At 40.7% G+C, this 27,154-nt stretch overlaps 1 protein-coding gene across 30 annotated transcripts in view; it reads left to right on the forward strand.

The window, feature by feature from the left end:
• DST (dystonin) overlaps positions 1-27,154 on the forward strand; it is a 539,328-nt gene that overhangs the window by 497,396 nt on the left and 14,778 nt on the right. For all 30 annotated transcript variants that reach the window (XM_034766279.1, XM_034766278.1, XM_034766280.1 and 27 more), the window contains 13 exons: positions 2,121-2,291; positions 3,537-3,692; positions 3,923-4,129; positions 6,703-6,822; positions 11,789-11,958; positions 12,475-12,634; positions 13,939-14,133; positions 15,772-15,900; positions 21,631-21,774; positions 22,995-23,183; positions 24,486-24,615; positions 25,979-26,142; positions 26,446-26,608. In XM_034766279.1, coding sequence (XP_034622170.1) covers positions 2,121-2,291; positions 3,537-3,692; positions 3,923-4,129; positions 6,703-6,822; positions 11,789-11,958; positions 12,475-12,634; positions 13,939-14,133; positions 15,772-15,900; positions 21,631-21,774; positions 22,995-23,183; positions 24,486-24,615; positions 25,979-26,142; positions 26,446-26,608 — 2,098 coding nt within the window. The remainder of the gene's footprint in view (positions 1-2,120; positions 2,292-3,536; positions 3,693-3,922; positions 4,130-6,702; positions 6,823-11,788; positions 11,959-12,474; positions 12,635-13,938; positions 14,134-15,771; positions 15,901-21,630; positions 21,775-22,994; positions 23,184-24,485; positions 24,616-25,978; positions 26,143-26,445; positions 26,609-27,154) is intronic.

A 27,154-nucleotide genomic window follows, 5' to 3' on the forward strand; every position in this document is an offset into this window, starting at 1 on the left:
TTCCAGAATAAATATTCTTAAACAGGGATATACACCGCCTTGAAATAGCAGGCTCAATCTTGCATTCTTTACCCATCCAAAACTCTCATTGAACTCAACAGCAGTTGGGATTGAGTAAGGACTTTGAGATCACACACAGAGCCTATTTTATTTAGAAAGGGAAAGTTAGCCATGATGTCTGAATTCTTCCCTTCCTCCCTTTCTTAGAGAAATCCTATGAAAAGATTTTTTTTTCCCACATAGAGAACCCGTAGAAGTGGGTTGAAAGATGCCTTAATTTAATACCTCACTCCAAAGGATGGCATCTCTAGTAATGCACCATCTATGTAATATTATCCTGCATTGTTGTTAACAATGGATATGAGCCCAAGTCCTAATGTTTAACTTGAACTCATGATCTTCTAGCTCAACTGTGAGAGTGATACCTATTGATCTTTATATACTTAAACTATTATGTGTCTGACTCAGTTTCCATTATAAATCCCTATTGTCATCTGTTCATACTTTGACTGTAAGGATTGTGAAACAATATAAAATGTCTTTTCCCACTAGTGATTTTTGTTTCAAAATGTGATAATTTGTTTTTATGTTTCTGAGATGGTAAAATATATGAAAATATTGCTTTTCCAGATTATTTATAGATGTACACAAAAATAGTTTATTATTTTAGAATGGATTGTCAGAGACTAGAAGATAATGTGAAATAAAACATTGTATTCTGAAAAAAAGAAATGCAAACACCCTAATAATTTGCTTTATAAACAGATTAGTATCCATTTAGGGGACTGATCCAAAGCCCCACACTCCACATTTAAAACAGCTTCCTGTGTCTTTACCAGATCATTATATCTGTTATGGATTGCTGTGTAAATATATGAGTGACACATAGATGTATACCATAAACAGAATAGTAATAGAATTCTTCACATGTATATAGAATTTTACTTGAGGACTTCAAATTGCAATTGAACCTTACAGCACCTATGTGAGATATATATATATATATATATATATATATATAGTGTTAGCCTCATTTCTGCAGATTGAAAAATTGAGAAACTGAGGCCAATTGTTGTTGTTATTATTGATTATATCTTGCAATCTCCAAACCTGCCATTGTGTGATACAAACCATGGCAATTTGTGACAAGTGATCATGTGGAACCTGTGTTTCTTTGTTTGTCACACCAAACACATTTTTTAAGGGTACAGCCTATTTTTAAGGTTGTATATAAAATAAACTAGTTCCAGTTTGGGGGGGGGGATAGAGGGATAGAGAGGAGCAGGAAGCCCAGAGCTGCCAGAGGATCATCTCCTCCTGCTCATTCCCCACCAGCAGCTCTTGCTTCTTTTCCTGCGGAACTTTGCCCTAGTTTGGGAGGGAGAATCTGCTCTGATGCAGCACATGTATTATAATCAAGTGTGGTTACTCTTGAGGGGCCTATTATTAATTATTTGTTTTATGGTAGTGGCCTCCCATCAGGATAGGGATGTATGTATGCAGTGTTAGGAGAATAGGATCCCAGGTATAAGTTGGTCAGAAAAGAAGAGTATGTGTAGGTACAACTATGTTACTTATGCTGATTTGGCATTCAGTAGATGTGCACAGTGACATGCCTAGTGGGTGAAGAGAGATGCAGAGGGTAGAAGGTAAAGCAATTCTTCCATGCTGTACAAACCCCTTTTGGGGATATGTTGGATTGCTTCACAAGGGTTCCAAGTGGTTTACCCATTGTGTTCCTGCTCCACATGTACTTTAAACAACTAGAGACCTGGCAAACCTTGCCCAGTGAGATAAATGCATATGATATGTCTGCCAAACTTAGGACCTGAGTCAAGAATATATATATATGCCTGACTCAGGTCCTAAGTATATATAACCTGGAAAAAGCCTAAAAAATTATTTGACACATCATACAAATTCTCATTTCCTGAAGAATTGGGTGCTTCCCCCCCTTCGCCCCCCCGATTTGGCCCTTTGTGCATTATATGAGCTCCCTGTCCCAGTTTTAACAATAATGCCTCCAATATATAATTGGTTTTAGATGCTAAACTTTTTTGGAAGGGTATTGAATTCCTACCTGACTGATTTTTATATTTCTTGTTTTTTTCTTAATATAGGAACTCTGTGCTGCCTTTGAAGCCAAAGAAGAGACGTACAAGCACCTGATGCAGAAAGGCCAGCAGATGCTTGCAAGATGCCCAGGGTCTGCTGAGACAAATGTTGAGCAAGATATAAATAACTTAAAAGTAAAATGGGACTCAGTACAAACAAAACTCAGCGAAAGAAAGGTGTGTGGTTTAGAATAAGGATAGAAATTTAAATAACATATTAAGTACCTTAATGTTGAATTATTTCATATGTAGAATATCTATACTTGGTTGCTGGGACTTGGAATTTTTTGTTGTGTGACAATGATTCAGATTTCACTAGTGCTTTTATCAGGAGTCATGGACCCACAGGTTAATGATGTAACATCATTTGTGGGGTGAAAATCTGTTTGATAAAAAGGTATGGAAGTATACTGATGCATGTTTATTTTGCAGAGTGGGGATATTTCTGGTTTGTATTAGAGATTATAGATGTAAGAGAAGGAAAAGTCTGATTAGATCATCTTGTTAATCTACCTGTCAGTGCAGGATTGTGGTATTAATTTGACAAGCGTTATGACCAGTATAGTTTTAAAAGTTTCCAGCAATTGGGCTTCTACCAATTGCTTTTGGAGACTATTTCTAAAGTCACTACTTCTCAGCAGAATGATTTTATTGATATTAAGCATGTTTTCTTTTTCTAGTTTCATTTAGTTTTCATTACATCATGAACCATAGCTGAGTTGTTTTATCTCAGTCAAACTGTAAATGATATTCATTATTACAAACAGAGGTAGCCGCATGCAAATGAATAGCACTGAGATAATTGCAAAGAAAAATGTAATTAACAAAATCAGCTTTACTTTAAAACAAAAATGTTTCTTAATGTGACTGTATAATGCAATGATATGAGTAATTAGTTTGCCGCATGAGGCAGCCTCCTTAGGGCTAGTTATAGGGCTGAATGGAATGCTTGGCCAGCCCCGCAATCTGCTTAACTGAACATCTCTGAGTGCTTTTTTAATAGCTCATAAACATTCAAATGGCAAAACTAGCATCATGGCCTAATTCAAGCAATCAGACCCAAATCTGAACATTACGTTTGTTTCCTGAATTCTGTCTTGAAACTTGTAAACTGTGTTGTTCCATTTCGTTAACCGTTCAACACCAGGAGTTGGGATGTTCTGGTGTATAGAAACACACCCCTGGAATTGGATGTTGTGTTGTCTGCTCAGTCACCAGTTTTATGCCTATTTTTCCATTGCAACTCCTTTTATATCCTTTATCTATATGCTATTATTTTGAAATAAAGAACATGTCAACACTGAGTTGAAAAAATATGACAAAAATAGGAGCTTTCTCCAAGATATATTTTATTAAAATGGTTTAGTCAATGAAGCACCAATTAAACATCAGCTGTTACTAAATAGCTATATATCTTTATAGGCCAAACTGGAAGAAGCCCTGAATTTGGCTATGGAGTTCCACAACTCACTTCAAGACTTCATCAACTGGCTTACCCAGGCAGAGCAGACTTTGAATGTGGCTTCTCGGCCAAGTCTTATCTTGGACACTGTCTTGTTTCAAATTGATGAACACAAGGTATGTCAAGAAACAGATGTGTAGTGTTTTCCTCCAGCTCTTTGGAGGTACTGTATTAATGTCCAAAGCAATCCTGTAATGCTGTCACTCAGAAAATCTTTTTATGTCTTTTAAGATGTATTTTATAGTCTCTCCCACCAGAAAGTCCAGAACCACATCATTTTTTTTCCTGTGTTTGTTACATGAGCGACCAGTGTAACATTTAAATGTGGTTTTCTTCCTTTTGCAAGGTCTTTGCTACGGAGGTGAATTCTCACCGAGACCAGATCATAGAGCTGGATAAAACTGGAACCCATCTGAAATATTTCAGCCAGAAACAGGATGTTGTCCTTATTAAGAATCTGGTGATTAGTGTACAGAGTAGATGGGAAAAAGTGGTTCAACGCTTAGTGGAAAGAGGAAGAGCTTTGGATGATGCAAGGAAACGAACAAAACAGGTAATTTGACAGTTGTTGTAAAGCTCTTTGAACTTAGCTGTAACTAAATGCAGACCCATGACATATATGGTGCTTTAAAGCATTGTTAAGGAAGCCTGGAGTTAATGTAACAGAATCTATTAGCGTGAGCTAGTGGAGCGATTTCTGTGATTCAATCATAGCGCACTTCATTTGGAAGGTGAAAGCTTCACTTTCGACCCAGCAGCGACTTCTGTCAGCAATGTAATATAGTCTATAAAGGAAGAGAGTTGCAGTATGGTTTCCAGATGTATATCAGTGCCTTCTGCCTTCCAGAAGAAATTACATAATCAACTTTTTACTGGAAAGAGTGTGATGGACCCATTTCTGTATTAGAGAGTGAGATATTGTCCACTGTTTTCTTTTTAGTGGTGTGTTTTTCCTTAGTAATGTTTAATTCTCCCTGCCCTTATATTGGCCGCTATAACAATATTTTCCGTCTGGCAAGGACACTCTGGTGACTTACTGTGAGGAAGAACTTAAGAAATGGAAATGCTCATACATAGTTCACCTCTCCAGGAATTGGTCAGTTAATCTCTGATTCATATGTCCCTCAGCAAAGGGCATATACGATAGATGGGGAATTGGAGCTTAGTGTGTTTAAACTTCAACAGAGAAGTGTTTGTTTATTTTATTGAAATAGAGTCGTGTCCATGTTCACAAGCCAAGACACATACCTGTGTTAATTGTTGCCACCACACAGCTGGGATGACACGAACTGTTAGATGTAATAAATTGTGCAATCATATCATAAAATACAATTTATTTTCAAACAACATCTCTCTCTCTCTCTCTCACACACACACACACACACGCAAATCTGCAGGAAGATATATGGTAGAGAGAGAATACTTTGCAGAGCTGGTCACAGTGACTCTCAGACAATCAGAAAGCAGAAACAATGTATGGAGATGGAGAGTAGTATAGCAGTATAGCTGAGTGCTGACTTCAAGAGCCAGGTTCCCGACCCCGACCAGTGCAGGGTCCAAATGGATGGAAAGGGATTCTAATTGTTCTATGCTCCCACTCCTTGGCCAGCTGGGTGGAGAGACAGACCAATGTCAGGGAAAGGAAACAACAGGGATTTTCTGTACAATCAAGAAGATTTAGTATAGGCAGCTCAGCAGAAGTGTGTTTTTATTAGGAGCTTGTACTGGTGTGACGACTCACCTGGCGACGCCTCCTGCTGGTTGTCCAGGGAATTAGCTTGCCAGCCTCCGGAGTGCCCTCTGCAGGCTGGTGTCTTGCCTTGCCGCTGGCCCCTGTGTCCCTCCTGGACCCCAGTGCCCCTTCTGCCAGGGTTCTGCCCCCTGCAGTACCCCGCAGTCTTGCTGGGTCTCCCTTCCCCCGGAGAACTCCCAACCCTCTATCCCCACCTCACCTCAGTATTTGGCTACTGCCAGTCACTATCTAGCCCCTGCTCACTGGGGCAGACTGCAGTATAATTGTCACTCACCATTTGCAAGGAGGGTTTGGACCTGCTCCTCTGCAACCCCAGTACCTTCTTGGCCTGTAACAAGGCCTGCAGCCTGGGGGGTTTCCAGGCTGGAGCCCCCCAGCTCCTCTGGCCTTTCCCCAGCCCTGCTCCAGTCTAGGTACCCTGCTCAGCTCCCAGCAGCCAGCCCATCCCTCTCAACAGCTAGAGAGAGATAGTCCCTGTGTTCAGCTTCTGGCCCCAGCCCTCTTATAAGGGCCAGCTGGGCCCTGATTAGGCAGCCCACAGCTGTGGCTGCTTTTCTAATCAGTCTAGCTGTCTCCGCTTAAGCCCTCTCCAGGGCTGCTTTTACCCTTCCAGGGCCGGAGCTGGGTGCTCACCCAGCTACAGAGCTTAAAAGAGTGGAGTGAAAAGACAAGGCCAGTAAATTCCCTTCCTCAAGACACGGCTCTTGATGTTTCACATCAAGAACCCTAGAGTCTATTCCTTCTTCGTTGCCTCTTTTCCTTGAAGGTTGTTTTTACTGTGCTGCAGAAGAGAGAAAGGTTTGAGATCCTGATGCTCTTCCACAAGGATTATTCCTGGTAGGATGAGAGAAATCCACACAGAAACTTTCCTTAACTAGTGATCTGTGGGAGGGTTCCCCAAAATAATTACTGCTATTGTCCTTAGGGCTGGTCCATAGGTTCAATAAATAAGCAACTTGCTTACTGTGTTCTCCCAGTCCTTACTCAGGAGAAATGCAGTCAGTAGAATTCTTAGCTGAGTAGGAACTGAATAAAAATGGAGGGCCTTTAGGGTCCTAGTCCACGTGGGTGCAGAGCCATACCACATCAACATTATGTCTCACAGAGCTCCCTGGAAATCCTGGGGACCATGCATACTGCGATACCCCTTAAAGGTTGCTGATTATGTTAAGAGGGTGAGGTCAGCTCCAGTGAGAATGAATGGCTCATTAGGGGGCCATGAAGAGAGGAAGGCTCCTTGGATTTGTCCCATGATTGCACCTCTCTCTAGCAGCTGGCCCTGAGCTGGCATGTCAGGTTTTAATCTTTTCTGCGTATTTTATGCACTAACATATTTATACATTTGTGTGAATCCAAGTCATGCTTTTCCACAGTTCCATGAAGCCTGGAACAAACTTATGGCATGGTTGGAAGAGTCAGAAAAGTCATTGGATTCAGAGCTCGAAATTGCAAATGATCCAGACAAAATAAAGATGCAGCTTACACAGCATAAGGTAAGTCATGAATGATGAAATGCAGGATGTCCAAGTCCAATGGCAGGAAAGTCTATCAAGCCTGTACTATTTAATCAGCAGAGAGCAATAGATTTATGGCTTCACTATGCTGAAATGTTTGCCAGCATCAAATTAAAATGCTGGCTCATTTCCAGATGGTAAAATTAATGGGAATGGGAAAGGCTCTTCCCAGTCCCTGTTCGTCTGTGGGGAAGAAGTAAACTCTGAAGAGGAAAGATAAAATAATAGGGAACCATGGAAACTCTCAACAAAGAGAGAGAGAAATATTTTATGAAAAAGGAAAATATTCAAAGAGATTATATTATACGCTTCTTTGGTATTTAAAATCACAAAGTTACCAAAATTACAGTTTCCAACAAATTGTTTTGATTGTATTGTGTTAGGATGATTTAAAATCTCCTTTCCACATTTTAGGATTCCCTCAAAAATAAGAAATAATCTTGTATTTTGACCGGCAAATCCTTCATATGTCAAGTAGAAAGATTAGTTAAATAATTTGAAAAGCATCAGGTACAATGGAATTGCCAGTAACAAGGGTGAAACGTGTAAGAGTAGGAGAGACATCTCTGTCTGCTTGGGAACCACAGCTCTGAAACACCTTTCAACAAACTCAACTGCTTTCAGTTCTAAATGTAAATCACCTGATTGATTTGGCTTTTCCATAACTAATAATAGTAAGGTGAAAGGGAAAAAAATTAATTGCAGTCCCCACAAAAGACAGAGAAAAATCCCCGAGGAAATCTTTACTTTGACTTTATTTTTTAAACAGCCTAGGTAACATGGTTATGGGCATTGCATGGATGGATGGTAGAATCCTCTAACGTAAACCTGTGTGGAAAAGTTTAACTTGGAAGAATTTTCTCAGAGATAAAGACATGCTTGTGAGTGTAGGACAGTTAGTTTTTTTGCAATGCTGATATTGAATTGTCCTGCTCTTTTGAACTATTTCCATGGTGTTCCCCAACCATTCTTTTGTCCCATATGGTGCTCTCAAGAGATTACACCCCCACATTTCCGCCCTTAGTCTAGCTCCTTATAGTAATCGCCTTATACCCCCTTAAAGTCCTTACACTATACTATTATGTTTGTTTTCCCCAACAGTCTCCAATTCATTTTTTTATCCTCTCTTATTTTCCATGATGGCTTAAGCTTTGCATACCAACATGGAAAATATTTTCCTTTACTTTTAGAAGGTTGGCAGCTTGTCAAGCAACACTGGCTTTACCTTCATTTGCTCTTGAAACCTTCAGCTAAACTTGTGCTAGTGTTCTTGCTAATTCTGCATTTTAGTATGCTCTGGGGTTTGCTATAGTTGCCAAAAATTAAAATCATATAGAATTAGAGCAAAATGCAGGCATTACGATCATCCTTTTTTGCCTGTTCTGACCACATTATCCCCCTATGAATCGCTCTACTGCTATCCTTCTCCACATCATCAAGTTCAAACTTCTTCTGGTGTCCTTCAAGGCCAAATGTACCTGCCCCTCCTACTTCCCTGCTCATGTCTTTTATTGTCTTTTTTTTATTTATTGCCTTCCCTCTCCTCTTCACTGCTGAAACTATCCTCCATGTCCTATTTGTCTGTTTCTCCCACAAATAATATGGCACCTCTTTCATGTCTCCACCCTTCCTCAAATTGGTGGGCAAACTCACTACCCTCCTTATTTAAATGCCTCCTTCATGTCCCCCTTCTTCCAAAATGCCTACAAGAAACTAGCTGCCTAAGTCATCTACTTATTAATTTTATTTAAATCTTATGAATCACATCTATGATGAGGGATGGAGTGCAGTGTGGCTTAAAAACACTGTGATTGAAGCTGGCAATTGTTTTGGAGGCTAGTGAGGGACATAAATAATAGAAGGAGGACGTGAGATGATTTCAGTGTATTTAATCATCAGGCTAAACAAAAAAATCAACCAAATTTGTATTTAATAAGCCAAGTGCCTCTCATCATCCTGCATTTCATCCGGCTCATATGTTATCTCTTTCTTCCCATCCAAAGTCTGTCTTTGTCTTTTCAGACCAGGAATTTGTGAACCAGCCTTTTCTTGTTCTACTTAGTTAATGATATTACTATCTGAACTGATGATGTGCACTGAAGTTGTGTGTGTGTGTTGTAAGCAATAACTCTGCTTCACTGTTTCCCAGGTTATCACTGTAAAACAATTAATAATAATAAAAAACACCACAACATTCCCCAAGATAAAATGTTCTCTCTCTCTCTCTCATATATTTATTTATGTTGCTAGGGATTTGGGGGGTTATTCGTAGTCTATTAGTTATTTTTAATTTTTTCTCCTTATATATTATTTTTAGAAGTCAGAGATGGAAAAACCCTATTAGGTCATCCAAACCATCCTTGACTTAGTGCAGATTTATTCCTTACAAGATTTGGCCCGCTTAACCTGTGAATATAAGTACCAATCTGCTATGGAAGGAAAGTACAGTAACTCCTCGCTTAACGTTGTTGTATGTTTCTGAAAAATGCTACTTTAAGCAAAACGATGTAAAGCGAATCCAATTTCCCCATGAGAATTAATGTAAATGAGGGGGTTAGGTTCCAGGGAAATTTTTTTCACCAGACAAAAGGCTATATTTTTTACATATATATACACACACGCACACACATACAGTATCAGTTTTAAACAAACAATTTAATACTGTACACAGCAATGATGATTGTGAAGCTTGGTTGAGGTGGTAAAATCAAAGAGTGGGCTATTTCCCAGGGAATGCCTTACTGCTAAATGATGAACTAGCACGTGGCTGAGCCCTCAAGGGTTAACAGATTGTTGTTAATGTAGCCTCACACTGTACAAGGCAGTATGAATGGAGGGAGGAGAGACAGCATGGCAGAGAGAGACAGAGACACACACCATGTATGTGTGAGAGAGATGCGCATTGACCCTTAAAGTACTCTGATCCCACTGTAAGTACGTTGCCTTTTTAAGTAGATCAGTAAGTTGAGACAGCAGCTGCTGCCAGCAAGTTCCCTCCCTCCTGAGCCCTGTCATGTCCCGTCCCTCCCCACTCTGTGGAAATGGGGTAAAGGAGCGGGGGGTGGGGGAAATGGGACACTCTGACAGCACTCCTCTTCCTTCCCTCCCTCCCCCCCCCCAGTAGGCTCCCGGGAGTAGCTCCCAGGCAGAGGGCAGGAGCAGCACATGGCAGTGGGAGGAGGGACAGCTGAACTGCTGGGCAATGGATAGCCTGCTGGGTGGCTGCCGCAAAGGGAATTTAGGGGAGAAGAGAGCTGATGGGGGGCTGCCGGTCCACCCTGGTTCCAAGCCCCCACCAGCTAGCTCCAGCGGACTGCTGTTTCTGCAAGCAGTGGACAAAGCAGGCAGCTGCCAAACAACTGTTATAAGGGAGCGCTGCGCAACTTTAAACGAGCATGTTCTCTAATTGATCAGCAACAAACAACGAAACAACGTTAACCGGGATGACTTTAAGTGAGGAGTTACTGTAGATAATTAAATATTGAAGGTTTAATTCACCAATCTACAGTTAATATCTGAGGTGACTTAAACCATTGGCTGAAAGTCTGCTCTCAGTTACTCCTCAGTGAAATCAAGTGAAAATGAAATTTGGCATTATGTATCCAGGCTAACCCTGGATGAATGAATTAACTAAAACCTTTTGTTCATCTCTGACTTCCCTTTTACTGCATAGTCTTTCTCTGGCAGCTATTTCATTTTGTCTGTTTGTGAAAATCAAGCAACACTACCTATGTAGTGCTGGGTGATTAACAGCCCCCACCAAAGAAAATATAAATTCATGAACAGTTTAAACAATTGTTTAAAGGAGTTTTTTTTTATTCAGATTTTTTTGTCTCCCCCATACTTCCCGTCCACTTTGAAAGTACTTTGAAAAGATCTTAGTTTATCCTAGGGGAAGATTTTGTGTGTGTCTGTGTCTGTGTCTGTGTGTTTCTCAAAGGGTGCAGGTAGTGGACTACTTCAGGTTTCTTAAGGGATGGAAAAAGAAAGGGAGCTGAAGTATTAAATTATAAAATAAATGCAGCGGTAGGGCCATGTCCTTGATTTCCTTGCGAACCCCAATTTGCTACTGTCATCCAGGAAAGTCTGGGTGTTGAAGGAAGGCACACAACAGGACCTGCCAGTAGGGGGTTTGAATATGAGACTTCAGAACTTAGTGGACTAGCTGGGATAATGAACCCCTTTGCAGCACCTAGATCCTGGAGTCAGTCTACACCAGCCTGAGCCCTCAACACAAATTAGTGCAGATAGAGTAATGCTCTATTTTAATCCCTCTGCCCATACTCTCGAAGGACTGTTCGAGAAAGCAGGGTTACTCTGGTCATTCCCCTTTCCTTCAGACCGTACCTCAGTCCTTTGTGCTGAGGGATAGGAAGGTGGTGGCGTAGCAATTGCTATGGCCAGCTCTGTGCCAACTGCAGATTCCTCAGTGCAGGAGAATCCTCAAGGGGTTAGTTAAATCAGATTTTAGGCCATTCATGCTTGCAGAACAGTGCAGAGGAGCTAGAGCGGGGAAAGGATCTGGCTCCAGAACTCTAGTACTTTAAGCTTCACCATAGCACTGGCAGACCAGAAATCTTTTAATATATGGAGATATACCTACTCATAGAACTGGAAAGGACCCTGAAAGGTCATCGAGTCCAGCCCCCTGCCTTCACTAGCAGGACCAAGTACTGATTTTGCCCCAGATCCCTAAGTGGCCCTCTCAAGGATTGAACTCACAACCCTGGTTTAGCAGACCAATGCTCAAAGCACTGAGCTATCCCTCCCCCAATTTAATTTCACTTGCATTTTAATATGATTTATGGGAGATATAAAGACTTTCTTACAGCATCATTTATAAATGTATTAATTGGTTCAAAAATGATATGAAAAGAAAGAATTAGTGAAAGCTCACAAGTACCTAGTACTATACAGGTGTTTACCTTTACTTCTACTCCTACAGGAGTTCCAGAAATCTCTTGGAGCCAAGCATTCTGTGTATGACACCACAAATAGGACTGGACGCTCCCTCAAAGAGAAAACCTCTCTGGCGGATGACAATTTGAAACTGGACGATATGCTGAGTGAGCTCAGAGACAAATGGGATACAATCTGTGGAAAATCTGTGGAAAGGTAAAATGAAAGGCCAAGTTTCCTTCTTTTAAAGGAGACTTGCAGAGGTAAAGAAGAGGGGGTTGTGTTCTTTTTGTGCTTCTCTGTGCTGTATAAGGAGGAATAGAAGTTGGTTGTTTGGAGTATTTTAAATGGGTAGCACAAGCACTGCTCCTTCCTAGTAGTCCCTGTGCTCTGGTCACCTCAAAGGGAAAGATGGGCTGGGAGATGGCCCTGCTCTTCCCCGACACCAGGCATCCTTGCTGAGAGGGAATGCACTAAAGTGAGGTGTGCTCTGCATCCTTCCAAGAGGTGGTGCAATGTGTATGCTCTCTTTGCATTCCAGGGAGCTCTGAAAAGCCGTGCCCATCCCTCCTCTCCCCACAGGCTCCCACTGTGACCCTAAGGTTTTTTCTCATTCACTAACTGCTGAAAAAAATCATTATCTATTAGCGACTATTGGATGCTGCAGTTATATTGCAGGTTTCCTTAATAAATGTGATTGATTTTTTTCTTAGTGTTTTTTTTTTCCCCCAGACAAAACAAACTGGAGGAAGCCCTGTTATTTTCAGGGCAATTTACTGATGCTCTGCAGGCTCTCATCGACTGGCTATATAAAATTGAACCTCAGTTGGCAGAAGATCAGCCAGTGCATGGAGACATCGATTTGGTGATGAACCTGATTGATAATCACAAAGTAATTACAAAAATATTTTTCTAATTATTATTAATTAATATCAGACTGTGGGCAGCCACTTCAATATAATTTTCTGTAATTGTAAAAAGAAACGTTTTCTTAGAATCTGAAGAAAACCATTTAACCTGGAACGTTTGGACATCACAAAGCTGCCGACTACAATGGAAAATGCTGTGAAATCAGCACTATGCAGTGCTACCGAGGCTCGATCCGCTGTAGCTTGGAGAGGGGTTTTGTGAAGTGAAGATTGACGTGGATCCAGGACATAGCCAGTGAATCTGTCATTCTGCAGGCCCAGCCCAGTACTATGGTGGAAAAAGCTGCTGTGGAGTCCATTGAATCCAATTATAGTAGCTGTGGAACAGTTGGGTGTGGAATGATTCCGTTCCCTTCACATCAGCCACCACTGTGTCCTATTGTCAGAAGTCTGTTTACTCAGGCTTTCATAGAATATTAGGGTTGGAAGAGACCTCAGGAAGTCATCTAGTCCAATCCCCTGCTCAAAGCAGGACTTTGGGCAGAAGAGAAAATATCTGGCCCTCACATATGAGATGTATCTTAGAAACATAGACATGTGTGTCATGGAACCAATGCTGCAGTCACATTGTGCACTTTAACTAATATATCCGCAGTAATCCAGTGCATTGTAATTGTCATATCATGTAGAAGGGTCTTTCTTGAAAGTGGATATTTTTCCAGTTGTGAACCTGAACATGCAAACACTTAAATATGTGACATAATCTATCGCCCATCCAGTCAAATTACCAGATGAACTTTTATTTATATTTTAGTATTTTAACCCAGCTCCCTGATGCGCACTTTATCTGACTGCACTGTGATTTGGGACAGACTTGCACATTCATCATCGTGTCAGCAGATCGATTGCTTTGAAGGGCGTAAAGCCCGTATGTTAAGGTGACCAGATTTTTGTGCATCGCAGTGGGTCAAGTAGTTCAGAGGGTCTAGCTACAAATATACTCCCATGTTTCACGAGGCTAGGCAACATTTTCAGGTTGAGTGAGCCTTCTTCCCAGTATAAATGAGCTAGTGTTGAAGCTTAGAGGGCTTTCTTGCAGAAAATGTGCCATTTAACCCCATATGGAGCCATTTAACCCCAATTGAAAAGAAAGCCAAATGTAGGGTGTGAAAATCTTACAATGTGCATTTTAGAATGTTTAGATTGAGGTATTTTCTGTAAAACGAAACCCTAATTTAGTCTTCTCCATATCCCCACTAAGTACGTCACACGTGAGACACTGAAGCCGTGATAAATTGAACATGTAAAATGTGTGTGTGGTCCCCAGGTCTTCCAGAAGGAGCTGGGGAAGAGGACAAGCAGTGTCCAGGCTCTGAAACGCTCTGCTCGAGAACTCATAGAAGGCAGTCGTGATGACTCCTCCTGGGTAAAGGTCCAAATGCAGGAGCTAAGCACTCGCTGGGAGACGGTCTGCGCCCTCTCCGTATCCAAGCAAACACGACTGGAACAGGCCCTACACCAGGTAAAAAAAGGATAGGAGAAGCAGAGAAAACACAGACAAATTTACTGCTTGAAAACTTAATGTTATAATTAAGAAAATGATCAAAAAAAATTCAAATATTCCCCCCCCCCTAATTTTACACTTTTTCACTACAGGGTAGGTTGTGCCTTATCTTCTTTTTTCTTCTTATTATTATATTGCGTTAGCACCTAGGAGCCCCAGTCATGGACCAGGGCCCCCATTGTACAAACAACCAGCAAAAAGAGACTATCTGCCCCAGACATCTTACAATCTAAATCGGGGTGGGCAAACTTTTTGGCCTGAGGGCCACATCGGGGTTGCAAAACTGTATGGAGGGCTGGGTAGGGAAGGCTGTGCCTCCCCAAACAGCCTGGCCCCCACCCCCTATCCGCCCCCTCCCACTTCCTGCCCCCTGACTGGCCCCCTCAGAACGCCATCCAACCTCCCCTGACCACCCCCTTCCGGGACCCCCCACCGCCCCTAAGACCTCACCCCCTATTCCACCCCCCGTGCTCCCAGTCCCCTGACTGCTCTGACCCCCTATCCACACCCCCGCCCCCTGACAGGCCTCCGGGACTCCCATGCTTATCCAACTCCCTCGCTTATCCAAACCCTCCCCCTCCCCTGACACCTCCCCCAGAACCTCCGCCCCATCCAACCACCCCCTGCTCCCTGTCCCCTGACTGCCCCCCGGGAACCCCTGCCCCTTATCCAACCCTCTCCGGCCCCCTTACCATGCCGCTCTGGCAGCTGCGCCACCTGGCCGGAGCCAGACATGCTGCCATGCAGGAGCGTGCAGCCCCACTGCCCAGAGCATTGCCTGCATGGCAGTGTGGCTGCAGGAGAGGAGGGACAGCAGGGCAGGGGCCAGGGGCTAGCCTCCCCAGCCAGGAGCTCAGGGGCCGGGCAGGACGGTCCGGCCCGCGGGCCGTAGTTTGCCTACCTCTGATCTAAATAAAGCCTTTTAGGCACAGGCCTAAGTAAGGGCTGGTGTGGAGCTGCCCCACCCCAGGAGATGCTTAAGAGGGAAATTACACATTCAGCTTCCGGGTGCTCAAGAGGTGTGTATCCTTTAGGATGGGATAGCTTGTCCTCACTGTGCCCACTGCCTTCTTTGGGGTAATATGTTCCCCCAGGGAGCTCAAAAGAAGTAGTAATTTGCTACCTCTAACTGTGACTATAGCTGGTCTTTACACGGGGTGCCCACCAATGGACTGTCCTTGTCCTCTCTACCCACATAAGACTTACTCTGTTAATTTTTCTTAAGTAATGATTAAGGATACTCAGAAGGTGTAATTCCCATCTCTCCAGCTGGTACATGAAAGCACCTCCTTTGTCATTTTTCAGAATGAAGGCATGATATTCTGAGATGAGCTGCACATACACTATAAATCAGAAGGTTAAAAGCATGAACAGGCTTTTAGGCTTCCTACAATTTTTGAGATGCATGAGACATTTTTACAGTCATGGAAATGTAGTACTGTATATCATTGACTTTTTAATGGAAAGTTAATGTGCCTGTATTGCTGCATGATTAATGACTCCAAAGCTGGACTCAGCTTCATTGTTCAGGGAGGAATCCAAAGCCAAGTGATTTCTGTCAGATTCCCTCAGAAAGGGTTGGTTTTTTTCTTACAGGGAGAGGAATTTCACGCTGTTGTGCATGTTCTTTTGGAGTGGCTGGCTGAGGCAGAGCAGGCCCTTCGTTTCCATGGAATCCTCCCAGATGATGAAGAGGCTCTACGGACACTAATTGATCAGCACAGGGTAAGTAAGTTAATGGCGAGGATGCTGGCTGCTAGACTTGATTTATTGAAAGGTGGAAATAAAATGAAACAAAGCAAAGTATCTCTAGTATAATCACGTCCTGCAACAAGACTTGTTTTCACAGTTATTTCTAGAATATGAAATTAAAAGTTCTGTAAATTTGAGGGTTCAACACCCATTTTTAGTTCAGGCTATCTGTCTATCAGGATAACATCTCACTAGGCTTTAAAGCCATTTTGTCTTACTAAGAAAATAATGCAAAAAATACCATTTTTAAGGGAGTTGTATAAAATCAGAGACTGGTTCAAAAACTTACTTGCAAGCAATGTAACGTGGTAAGCTTTGTTGATAGGATGTTTTAATACCAACAGTATAGCTGTTCTCCTAGCAACTCTGAGTGAAACCACCTTTTTTGTCAAGATCATCTATATATGTCATTAAAATGATGTTATCAGCCATTAACCTTCTGTCATGATGAAGCACCATGTTGACATGATTCACATGCATTATGTATTGAAATATTACAGTGACAAAGATACTGGAGATTTAGGTTACAAGCCATCAGACTGGATTTCAACTAATGAAATGCGAAAATGACTAAGTTAATGACACAACTAAGGAAAAACTCAGGGGCATATCTCTTCCCATTGAGAAAGTTGCCTTCAAAAAACCCAAAACACCTTCCATGCAGTTGTAGTAGTAAGAATGGCTATACGGGGTCGTCAGACCAGCAGTGCATCTAGCCCAGTATCCTGTCTTCCGACAGTGGCCAATGCCAGATGCTTCAAAAGGAATGAACAGAACAGGGCAATTATCAAGTGATCCATCCCGTGTCATCCGGCCCCAGCATCTGGCAGTCAGAGGCTTAGGGACACCCAGAGCATGGGGTTGCATCCCTAACCATCTTAGCTAAAAGCCATTGTTGGACCTATCCTCCATAAACTTATCTAATTCTTTTTTCAGCCCAGCTACACTTTCAGCCTTCACAACCTCCCCTGGCAATGGGTTTCACGGGTTGATTCTATTTTGTGTGAAGAAACACTTCCTTTTGTTTGTTTTAAACCTGCGGCCTATTAATTTCATTGGGTGACCCCTGATTCTTGTGTTCTGTGAAGGGTAAATAACACTTCCTCATTCACTTTTTCCACAACGTTCATTATAAACCTCTATCATATTCCTACTTGGTCGTCTCTTTTCAAAGCTGAACAGTTCCAGTCTTTTTAATCTCTCCTAATATGGAAGCTGTTCCATACCCCTAATCATGTTTGTTGCCCTCTTTGTACCTTTTCCAGTTCTGATGTATCCTTTTTGAGATGGGGCGACCAGAATGGCACGTAGTATTCAACGTGTGGGCGTACTATGAATTTATATAGTGGCATTATGATATTTTCTGTGTTATTATCTATCCCTTTTCTAATGGTTCCTAAAATGCAGTTAGCTTTTTTGTCTGCCACTGCACATTGAGCAGATGTTTTCAGGGAACTATCCACAATGACCCCCAAGATCTTTTTCTTGAATGGTAGCAACTAATTTAGTATGTATACATTTTGTATGGATATTTGAGATTGTTTTCCAATGTGCATTACTTTGCATTCATCAACACTGAATTTCATCTACCATTTTCTTGCCCAGTCACCTAGCTTTGTGAGATCCCTTTGTAATTCTTTGCAGTCTGCTTTGGACTTAACTATCTTGAGTAATTTTCTATCATCTGCAAATTTTGCCACTTCAGTGCTTACCCTTTTTCCATATCACTTATGAATATGTTGAACAGCACTGCTCCCAGTACAGATCCCTGGGGGACCCTTCTATTTAGCTCTCTCAAGTCTGAAAATGACCATTTATTCCTAACTTTTGTTTCCTGACTTCTAACTACTGATCCATGAGATGACCTTCCCTCATATCCCATGACTGCTTACTTTGCTTAAGAACCTTTGGTGAGGGACCTTGTCAAAGGCTTTCTGAAAGTCAAAGTACGCTATATCCACCGTATCACCCTTATCCACATTGTTGTTGACCCTCTCAAATAACTCTAATAGACCAGGGAGGCATGATTTCTCTTTACAAAAGCCATGTTGATCTTCCTAACAAATCATGTTCATATATGTGTCTGATAATTCTGTTTTTTGCTATAGTTTCAACTAATTTGCCTGATACTGAAGTTAGGCCATGACAGGAATGATAATAGTAATGTATTTCTTGACTACTGTGAGGGAGAAAATTGTAACAAAACTTTCATGCAATTAAGGGTGCTAAAAAAGCATCATATTTTTACCACTCCTTGTGGTTGGTGGTATCAGCTGACAGGGCATGACCGTCTAACTGTGCATAACTCAATAATCCTCAGAGTATCCTGACTTCAACCACACACAGCTCTCAGGGCATCCATATGTAGTATCTGCCCCTTCTAGTGCCTGTCATCACCACTGTCAGCATGTCTGGTTCAAATCACTGTTGTGTTGCCACTGGTTCCCTCACTGTGCCTGTTTACTGCTTTCCCATCTGCGGGATCTTCAACACAGGAAGGAAAGTTTCAACAACTGCCACTGAGTTGTGTGGAAATTCGCCACTTAATTTGGGGCCACTGGGAATGTAGTGCTTTGTGCTGTGGCTCCCTAGCTCCATCCTCCTCTGTCCGTCCACACCTTCCCCATATATGTCACCATACATTGATGCCATGGAAGCGCTGCCAGCTGCTTTTCTGGTATCTTTGAGTGAAGTATGCCTGTTATCTGCCCGTCCTCTCTAGCTGCTCCACATGGTTCCCTTTTGTTTTTTTGCTCTCCTCTGTATAAGTAAAATCCTGGCCCCGCTGAAATCAGTGTCAAAACCCCCATTGATTTTAATGGAGCCTGCATGTCATCCTGTGTCACTAGACTAATAAAATAATTCCCACAAAAATAAAACTAAGCAATCTTAACTATAACTTAGCTAAGTCCACTCTAAAAGAAGATGTACCATTAATCACATTATTTTTTTTTAAAAAAAAAAAAAAAAAAAAAAAAGAATAAACATTGAAACTATGGAAATCACAGTCTAAGAACAATTCTGACAGCATCTTTAATACCCCATGCACACATTAATAAATCAAAAAAATTCTCACCCAGGTAGCACACCACTTTTGGACTCACCAGTGTTACTATTCTCCAAACGTTAATAACCAATTTTCAAATGCCACCTTCTGATGAGAAGTTAGGAGGGAAGGGGCTTATACAGGAGCTCTCACTGCAGCCTTAACCAGGAGGCTTCGACCAGTGCCTTCATAATAAAAAACAACTGTAACAGTATTAGAGCTGCTTACTTAATCTAGTTAGATGTTATTTTACTGGGGGATTAGATTCAGTCTTTTAATTACTATCTATTGGTGATGATGTAAATTGCAAATATGTACATAAGTACCTAATTTCCCCCCTAAACTTGGTATGTGTGTTGTGCCAATTAATATTGCAAAGGATGACTTGCTTTTGAAATTTGTACAGCATTACCATTTGTGTTATACATTGTTAATTTGATAATGAGTGTGATGTCTCCAATGTACATCTGAAATTCTTAGGAGAAAAAATGAAAGGTAGGTAAGTGTGGTATATTACATAAATTTAAAACATCATCTCTCTTCTGTCTATGTTGCTACAATATTATCCCTAATCACTTATTAGATTATAATGACTGCATTATTGAGGTAAATGTTAAATGTGTCCTTTATTCACAGTGCATTTTATAATTCCTGTAAAATGATTTTAATACCTTTGTATCAAGCCACATATTAAAAGCTTTTCATTTTTAAGCATTTAACATCAAAGGTCCATTTTTATGTCCCACTACTTAGCTTTTTTCTTGAAAACTGCACATGATTTAATGAAGGCTACATGTCATAGACAATTTAAGTTTTCTGCCACTCATCACGGTCTCTGGGGACTCAGAGGTACAATAGGTTAATGCACTACATTAGGTAATAAAAGATATGAATTTGTTCTCAATCTCTCTCTAGTGTATCACTAAACCACCACAGAGTTCAGCACAGTTTGGGGAAGCTCAGTATTCCAAACATCTAGGTTGTTGCAGATCAGGTTTTGAGGTTTATTTATAGAGTTGTGTAGGGAAAGTTGCATTATGTTTGCCAATATTCTGCCTGGCTCTTGCCAATGCTGCCAGTTTCTCAGTGTAACAAATACTAAAATACACTGTATATGTACAGACACCATTTTGAGCTGAAATTGCAAGAATAGCTCATGGGATTTCAACACAACCAGACTGGAAACATAACCCTGATTTGGTCTCAGAGTCATTCACTTATTTAACCTAATCCAGATTCAGGTACTGCCTACTCTGCCCAAATCAAGTCTAACTACACAATCTGCAAGTTTTAGGAGGTAATTAGAAATTGACAAGAACCTGTTGGAGCCTGAGCACCCACTTCTCAGCTTTCCCCCACAAGCCCAGCTGCTGGAGATGCTGTGGGACATGCAGGTATCCAGGGCACCCAGCTTCCCTGCCATTTCCCAAGTCCATCTGCAGCTCCCCAACGGCCTACCACGAAGGGTCATGTCAATTTAATTTTCTCCCTGCAGACAGAAAATGAAATCGAGGAGAGCTTTCCAGGTGGCCAGCCGGGAGCCATCATTTCAGTTTTCCTGATGGAAAATCAAATTTTGGGGGGAAAATTTCAGTTTTGGAAAAAGTATTTTTCCATTGGAAAATAATTCTCATGGAAAATTCCCAACCAGTTCTGCTGTCTGGTTCTTTATAGTTTGTTCCTTCAGCATCTGTTAAGGGGCTTTTAGCTGGGCATATTGTAGGATTAGTATTGATAAACAGGCTAGGTTTCCTGAAAATTTTCTAGTAGTGACTCCAACCACAGCACATTTGATTTACAGTATCTTATAGAGTGGTATGATTTTTTTTAATAGGGTCATGTATACCACAAGCATGTACAACATTTTGCATTACTAAAGAGTTGCAGGCTAATATGTTACATATTTTAAATCTTAATTTAGTTCTTTATATAGAATAGGTTTTTAAAATGATCTTAACTTTTCTTGTATGTAGTGGTGGTGTAGCAGTGTTAGTCCCAGGATATTAGAGAGATGAGGTGGGTAAGGTAATATCTTTTATTGGATCAGCTTCTGCTGTTGAGAGAGACATGCTTTCGAGCTACACAGAGCTCTTCTCCAGATCTGGGAAAGGTACTCAGAATGTCACAGCTAAATATGAGATCGAACAGAAAGTTTAGCATAAGTAGTTAGCATGTATTCTAAGAGACCATTCAAGGTGAAGTGGCCCATTAATACCCAGGCAGTCATAGGACAAAAGGGGGGATAGTGGGTAATTGTTGTAATAAGCCATAAATCCAGTGTCTTTGTTTAGACCAGATTTTTAGCATCTAGCAAAGTTATGAATTTAAGCACCCAGGCTCATCTTTTGAAAGTGTTGACATTTCCCCAGACCTTAAGAAGAGCTCTGCGTGGCTCTAAAGCTTGTTTCTCTTACCAACAGAAGTTGATCAAGTGAAAGATATTACCTCGCCCACTTTGTCTCGCTGAACTTTTCTTATAAGAATTGGACTTGTCTCGTCTCTTACTTTTTCCCCTCTGCCCATTGAATCAATTCAGGCTTTGAATGATCCAGTAGAGAACTTTAGTCTTCCAGATTTGGCCAACACTCATTGAAATTACTCAGATTTTTCTTTCAACTGGTGCCAGCATCTAACTGAAATCGTTGTTTCTGGTTTAGGAATTCATGAGGAAGTTGGAGGACAAAAAGGCAGAACTAAATAAAGCAGCAGGTATGGGAGAAGCCATCCTGGCTATCTGCCACCCAGACTCCATCACTACCATTAAGCACTGGATAACAATCATCAGAGCCAGATTTGAAGAGGTCAGTATGTCTCATGTAGCCTTCATAGCAACAGGCAGGCTTTGATAGGTTGGAACATAGTTGGCAATTAACAAGACTGTTACGTTGGAGGAAATGATACAGCAGTTGAGAACACAACTATTTAAAATACCCAAGCTGATAGATGTGAAGAGGCCAGGTTTTACTTTGCTTTTGAGAAGTAACAGAATAACTACAGCAGCTGGTCAGACTTTTTTTTAGGAAATACCACCCCCCATTTCTCCTCAGCAAATTCATAGTATCAAGGGAGAAAGTATAATGCTTTAAAAAATCAACCATCAGGATATATACAAAGTATTCTGTCGCTGCTCAGTAATAATCATGTTAGAGGATACTGGATTCCAAAATATTCTTAAAATGCCCCCATGAATCCAATGGTGATTTCCAAATTGTTCAGCAGCTTTCCATAGGCCACAAAACAGGATTACAGTAATGTGAACTAGATAGCTGTTAGTTCACACCAACAGGGTCGACACAAGATAGATGGAGTGCAATGCATTAGAGAACTCTAGAGTTCACATGCTGTAGTGTGGACTGTGATGCCATGTAGACAAGCCCTAATGGGCATGCCATGGAGAATACATGCTCAGCTTCTGGAGGTGAAGTTTTGTGTCTATGTTTATAGTTTAAAGCAGTGTTCTCAAACTTCTGTACTGGTGACCCCTTTCACATAGCTAGCCTCTTAGCACGACCCCCCCCTTATAAATTAAAAACACTTTTTAATATATTTAACACCATTATAAATGCTGGAGGCAAAGCGGGGTTTGAGGTGGAGGCTGACAGCTTGCAAACCCCCCACGTAATAACCTTGTGACCCCCTGAGAGATCCCGACCCCCAGTTTGAGAACCACTGAAAAAGGGAACTCCTTTAAAGGAAAACAAATAATAGCCAAATACAGCTTCCAGAGTGTCCAAAAATGGGGATCTGATTCTACCTGATTCATTTTTCGTAGCATTTCCAGTGATCTCAGTGGGGCTATTCATGTCCTTAATATGCTGAGAGAAGACAGTATTGTGGAAGTTTAATAAAACCTGAAGGTTAATGCTTATGACGAAACATGGTTGAACTGGGAACACCAGGTGCACAGGAACTCTGATAATCCTGACACTTGTTTAAATCAGGAAAGGATAAGAGCAAGTGGGGTACTTTCAAAAGAAACATACCAGATTTGGAAATATTCATGGATTGACTTTTTATCAAGGTATTAGCATGGGCAAAGCAACATCAGCAGAGACTGGCAGGAGCCCTTGCTGGACTTATTGCTAAGCAGGAATTGTTGGAAGCCTTATTGTCCTGGTTGCAGTGGGCAGAGACTACTCTTAGTGAAAAAGATAAAGAGGTCATCCCCCAGGAGATCGAGGATGTTAAAGCACTCATAGCTGAACATCAGGTAAGGCATGAAAAATGTGAAACATGTCTTAAGGATTTTATACTGATACATGCATCTTAGATTTGGTACATAATCAAATATGACAGGTTTCAGAGTAGCAGCCGTGTTAGTCTGTATCCGCAAAAAGAACAGGAGTACTTGTGGCACCTTAGAGACTAACAAATTTATTAGAGCATAAGCNTGAACATGCAAGTAGAAGACAAGAAGCACATATGTACATGTCCCTCACCCACACCAACCACTATAATTAGATGCATAACTTTGCTATTACTACTTATGGTCTTAAAATATAGCCTACATATTGGTTTTCAAATAAATTAAGTATATGGACAACAAAGAAACAATGCATTTTTTGAACTAAAAGACACAAAGAAATCTCAGACACTAATACAAACATCATATCACATTAATTTTTTAAAAGAACAGGAGTACTTGTGGCACCTTAGAGACTAACAAATTTATTAGAGCATAAGCTTTCGTGGACTACAGCCCACTTCTTCGGATGCATCCAAAGAAGTGGGCTGTAGTCCATGAAAGCTTATGCTCTAATAAATTTGTTAGTCTCTAAGGTGCCACAAGTACTCCTGTTCTTTTAATCAAATATGAGCCAGTTCTAGTTATTTACAGTATTTTTAATGATCCAGTTTCCAGATACCTGATTGTATGTTCCCTGTCCCTATGATTGATCCCAGCCTTGCTCAAGCAAAGCAAACAAATGAAAATGCAGCGATGTTTTAAAAACATGCACCAGCTTGTTAGGAATAAGGACACTGTACATTTAGAAAACACCTGAAGTATCAGGCAGTGCTGCTGCCTAGAACCAGCATTGCATTATCTGCTTTGCTAAGTGAATTTTAAAACATGTTTTATGCAAGTGACCATCCTTGCTTCACATCAGATCCTAATTGACTCTCCTCTGAGCTGTTGTCGGTTAGTCTGGACAGCAAAGGACCTGGAGTTGCTCTTCAATTCAGAGTCTTTTGCACATCGCACCCGGTGCACCAAGTGCAGCCAAGTGTGGCTACGTATTTTTAAATGTAGACTTCCTTTAGCAGCTCTGCCATAATGTAGGTAGAAGTTCATCTAGGTAATATTTCTTAGCTACAAAATACTTATTTTATATTTAATTGGAATGATAGGATTATTTTAGTGGAAGAGAAATGTCTCTTGTGTCTCCTGCTGTAATTTTCCTGACAAGTAGTTGCCCTTTCTCTGTAACTTGGTATTCTATTTTCTTTATTTGTCTTTCTCGTCAATTATTCTTCTGCATTGCTAATTAAAGCAGCTACCATTTAATTGCAGACGTTTATGGAGGAAATGACCAGAAAACAGCCTGATGTGGATAAAGTCACAAAGATCTACAAAAGGAAGGCAGTTGAACCCACTCCAATACAGTCTCATATTCCTGTGCTAGATAAAGGGAGAACAGGAAGTAAGTAATGGAATTTTTTGGGGAGGTTGCACGTGTTATTACTTTTTCAATATAAATGATTGATTTCTCATAAACTAATACTGTTAGGTGTCATTACTATCGGAATAGTCTGGTAAAACAAGGTGAAATTTTTCCTTCATTGGTTTTTCTAATTCCTTTGGCATATGTTTTTTCACTGAGAGAAACGTGTCTATTTGGTAACAGACTTTGTAGCTAATTGTGCCAATTACTACTGTAATTGAATTTGTACTAATTCCTTCCCAAAATATAGAGTGAACTATTTTAATTTCTCTTCAATAAGAGTCGAATACCTCTTAACCTTTTACAAGCGACTGTCACAACTGATCAGTGTAGCTTTCCATTCTCACGTAGTGGAAAAATATGATTTCTTTAGTAGAATAATTGCAGAAAACTATTTTTATTTATCAATAAACATTGATGAGGCATTCCAGTATCTGTGCTTCATTTCATCACATTGCTACTGATTTTTATGATCTGCTGCTAATTTTATACATGCAGTTTTGTGTGTACTGTACTTTCCTAGTGGTAGATTTTTGTAAACTCAAATATAGAATTGACACCTGCGAAGCGTATGTATATGCCAATTATGTGCCAACATATGACCATTTTGGGAGTGCTAATCATTTTGCCTGCAAAATTGTGGAAACAAAATTAAAGGCTGAACTGAGGCTTCCTTGAAAATTTCACTCATTACGTTTTTTTTTAACCCTGTTGTGTTTTAACACTCCCACTCTTGCAAAAAGTGCAAGAGACCTTTAATGGTCTTTAGCTGGTAAAGGTGGTTGTTGTTTTTTACTGACTCATCCAAAAGATGAAATACCTAGTTGCACAGTGCAGCACAAGACAGTACTGATTGGTTATGAAGAGCACCACCTAATGAATTCCCTCTCTTCTATCCTGCATGAAAGGACATGGATTTTAGTAGGACTCCCAACTGAGTTTCATGTCAAGCGAATCCTTAAGTGAGGAGATGATGTAAATTTTTGTATCTCTACGTCTACCTCCAAAATGAGGCTGTTTGTTCTGCAGTGCTCTCTCAGACCTTGCTTGCAGTGGGGATATTTATAAACATTTTTCTGTGCTGGTTCACAAGTATGACCAGTAGTGGAAGTTGTCATGTAGACACGGCCCAGGTGTTTTAACCATCGTGTTGTCTTACTCTGGCAATGGCAAAACTCCCATTAATTACAATGGGGGGACCGGGATTTGGCTCGTTATTTGTAGCAGAAAGAAGTCTTTTTAAAGAGGTCGATCATCATTCACATGAAAATATGCTGTGTTTTAAATTGGTTGGGTCATGGAGAAAAATAAGCCTATGCTAACTTGTATTCTGTTTTAATAGGAAAACGTTCCCAAGCAGCAGGCATGTATCCATCAGGAACACAGACACAAATTGAAACCAAGAATCCAAGGATAAACCTATTAGTCAGCAAATGGCAGCAAGTCTGGCTTCTGGCCTTGGAAAGAAGAAGAAAATTGAATGATGCTTTGGATAGACTAGAAGAGGTCAGCACACAGCATATATATTATATACTATATATATTTTTGTTTAACCCTGCATATCCTGTTACAAAGCGATAGTAATGCCAGCCTTACATTTTTGTTATATGATGTATAGTTAGATGGAAACATCTTGATATGTACATGCAAAAAGCAGCTAGTCCTATTTTAATAGTGAATAGAATCAAACCATTTCAGTACAAATGTGGGCATTTTAAAGAGCCAGTTATGCCGACGTGACCTCTCTTACTTATTCTGTAAGTGGTTCATTTAAACTTGAAAAACATCTCTCATCTCTCTTTCCTCAAGCTGAGGGAATTTGCCAACTTTGATTTTGATATCTGGAGGAAAAAGTATATGCGATGGATGAATCATAAGAAATCTCGAGTAATGGACTTCTTTAGGAGGATTGATAAAGATCAGGATGGAAAGATAACGAGGCAGGAATTTATTGATGGAATTCTTTCTTCAAGTAAGTTCTAAATTAAGTTACTGATGAGATTATGAGATGCATCTAATATATTGGCAACATATTGTATCTGAGGTAAGTCTTGATGTGGTAATAGATCAGTTTACCTTTACAGAAATTATCACTCTGAGATAAAGGTAAAGTGGCAATAATTGCTTTACTTGAAAACATTGTTAAAATTTAGACACTCCTTTCTTGAGCAAGTCAGATTATGACATGGATTTTTGTTCCTGTGTTGTGTGTATGTAATACACTGGCTAAGTGTGTGTGATCATGTCTCCCTCTAGTGGCTGGGCCACATAAAAGATAAGAAGCTACGACTTCTAACAACTTCTTTTGCTCAGGTGGTGGAGACCTGTGCTTTTTGTGTCAGAGGGTCAGAGTTGTGTTCCTGCTGACAGCACCTGGTCAGCACAAATGGTAGCCCTTACGTAGATAAGAACTCCTCTGCACCTGAAATAATCAAAATGAGCTTCCACAAACACGGGGTGCGTGTAACGTACTGTATATGGGTATGGTCACATCTGCCTCTCATGACTAGCCCACATC

Source organism: Trachemys scripta, chromosome 3 (genome assembly GCF_013100865.1).
Source record: "Trachemys scripta elegans isolate TJP31775 chromosome 3, CAS_Tse_1.0, whole genome shotgun sequence".
NCBI lineage: Eukaryota > Metazoa > Chordata > Testudines > Emydidae > Trachemys > Trachemys scripta.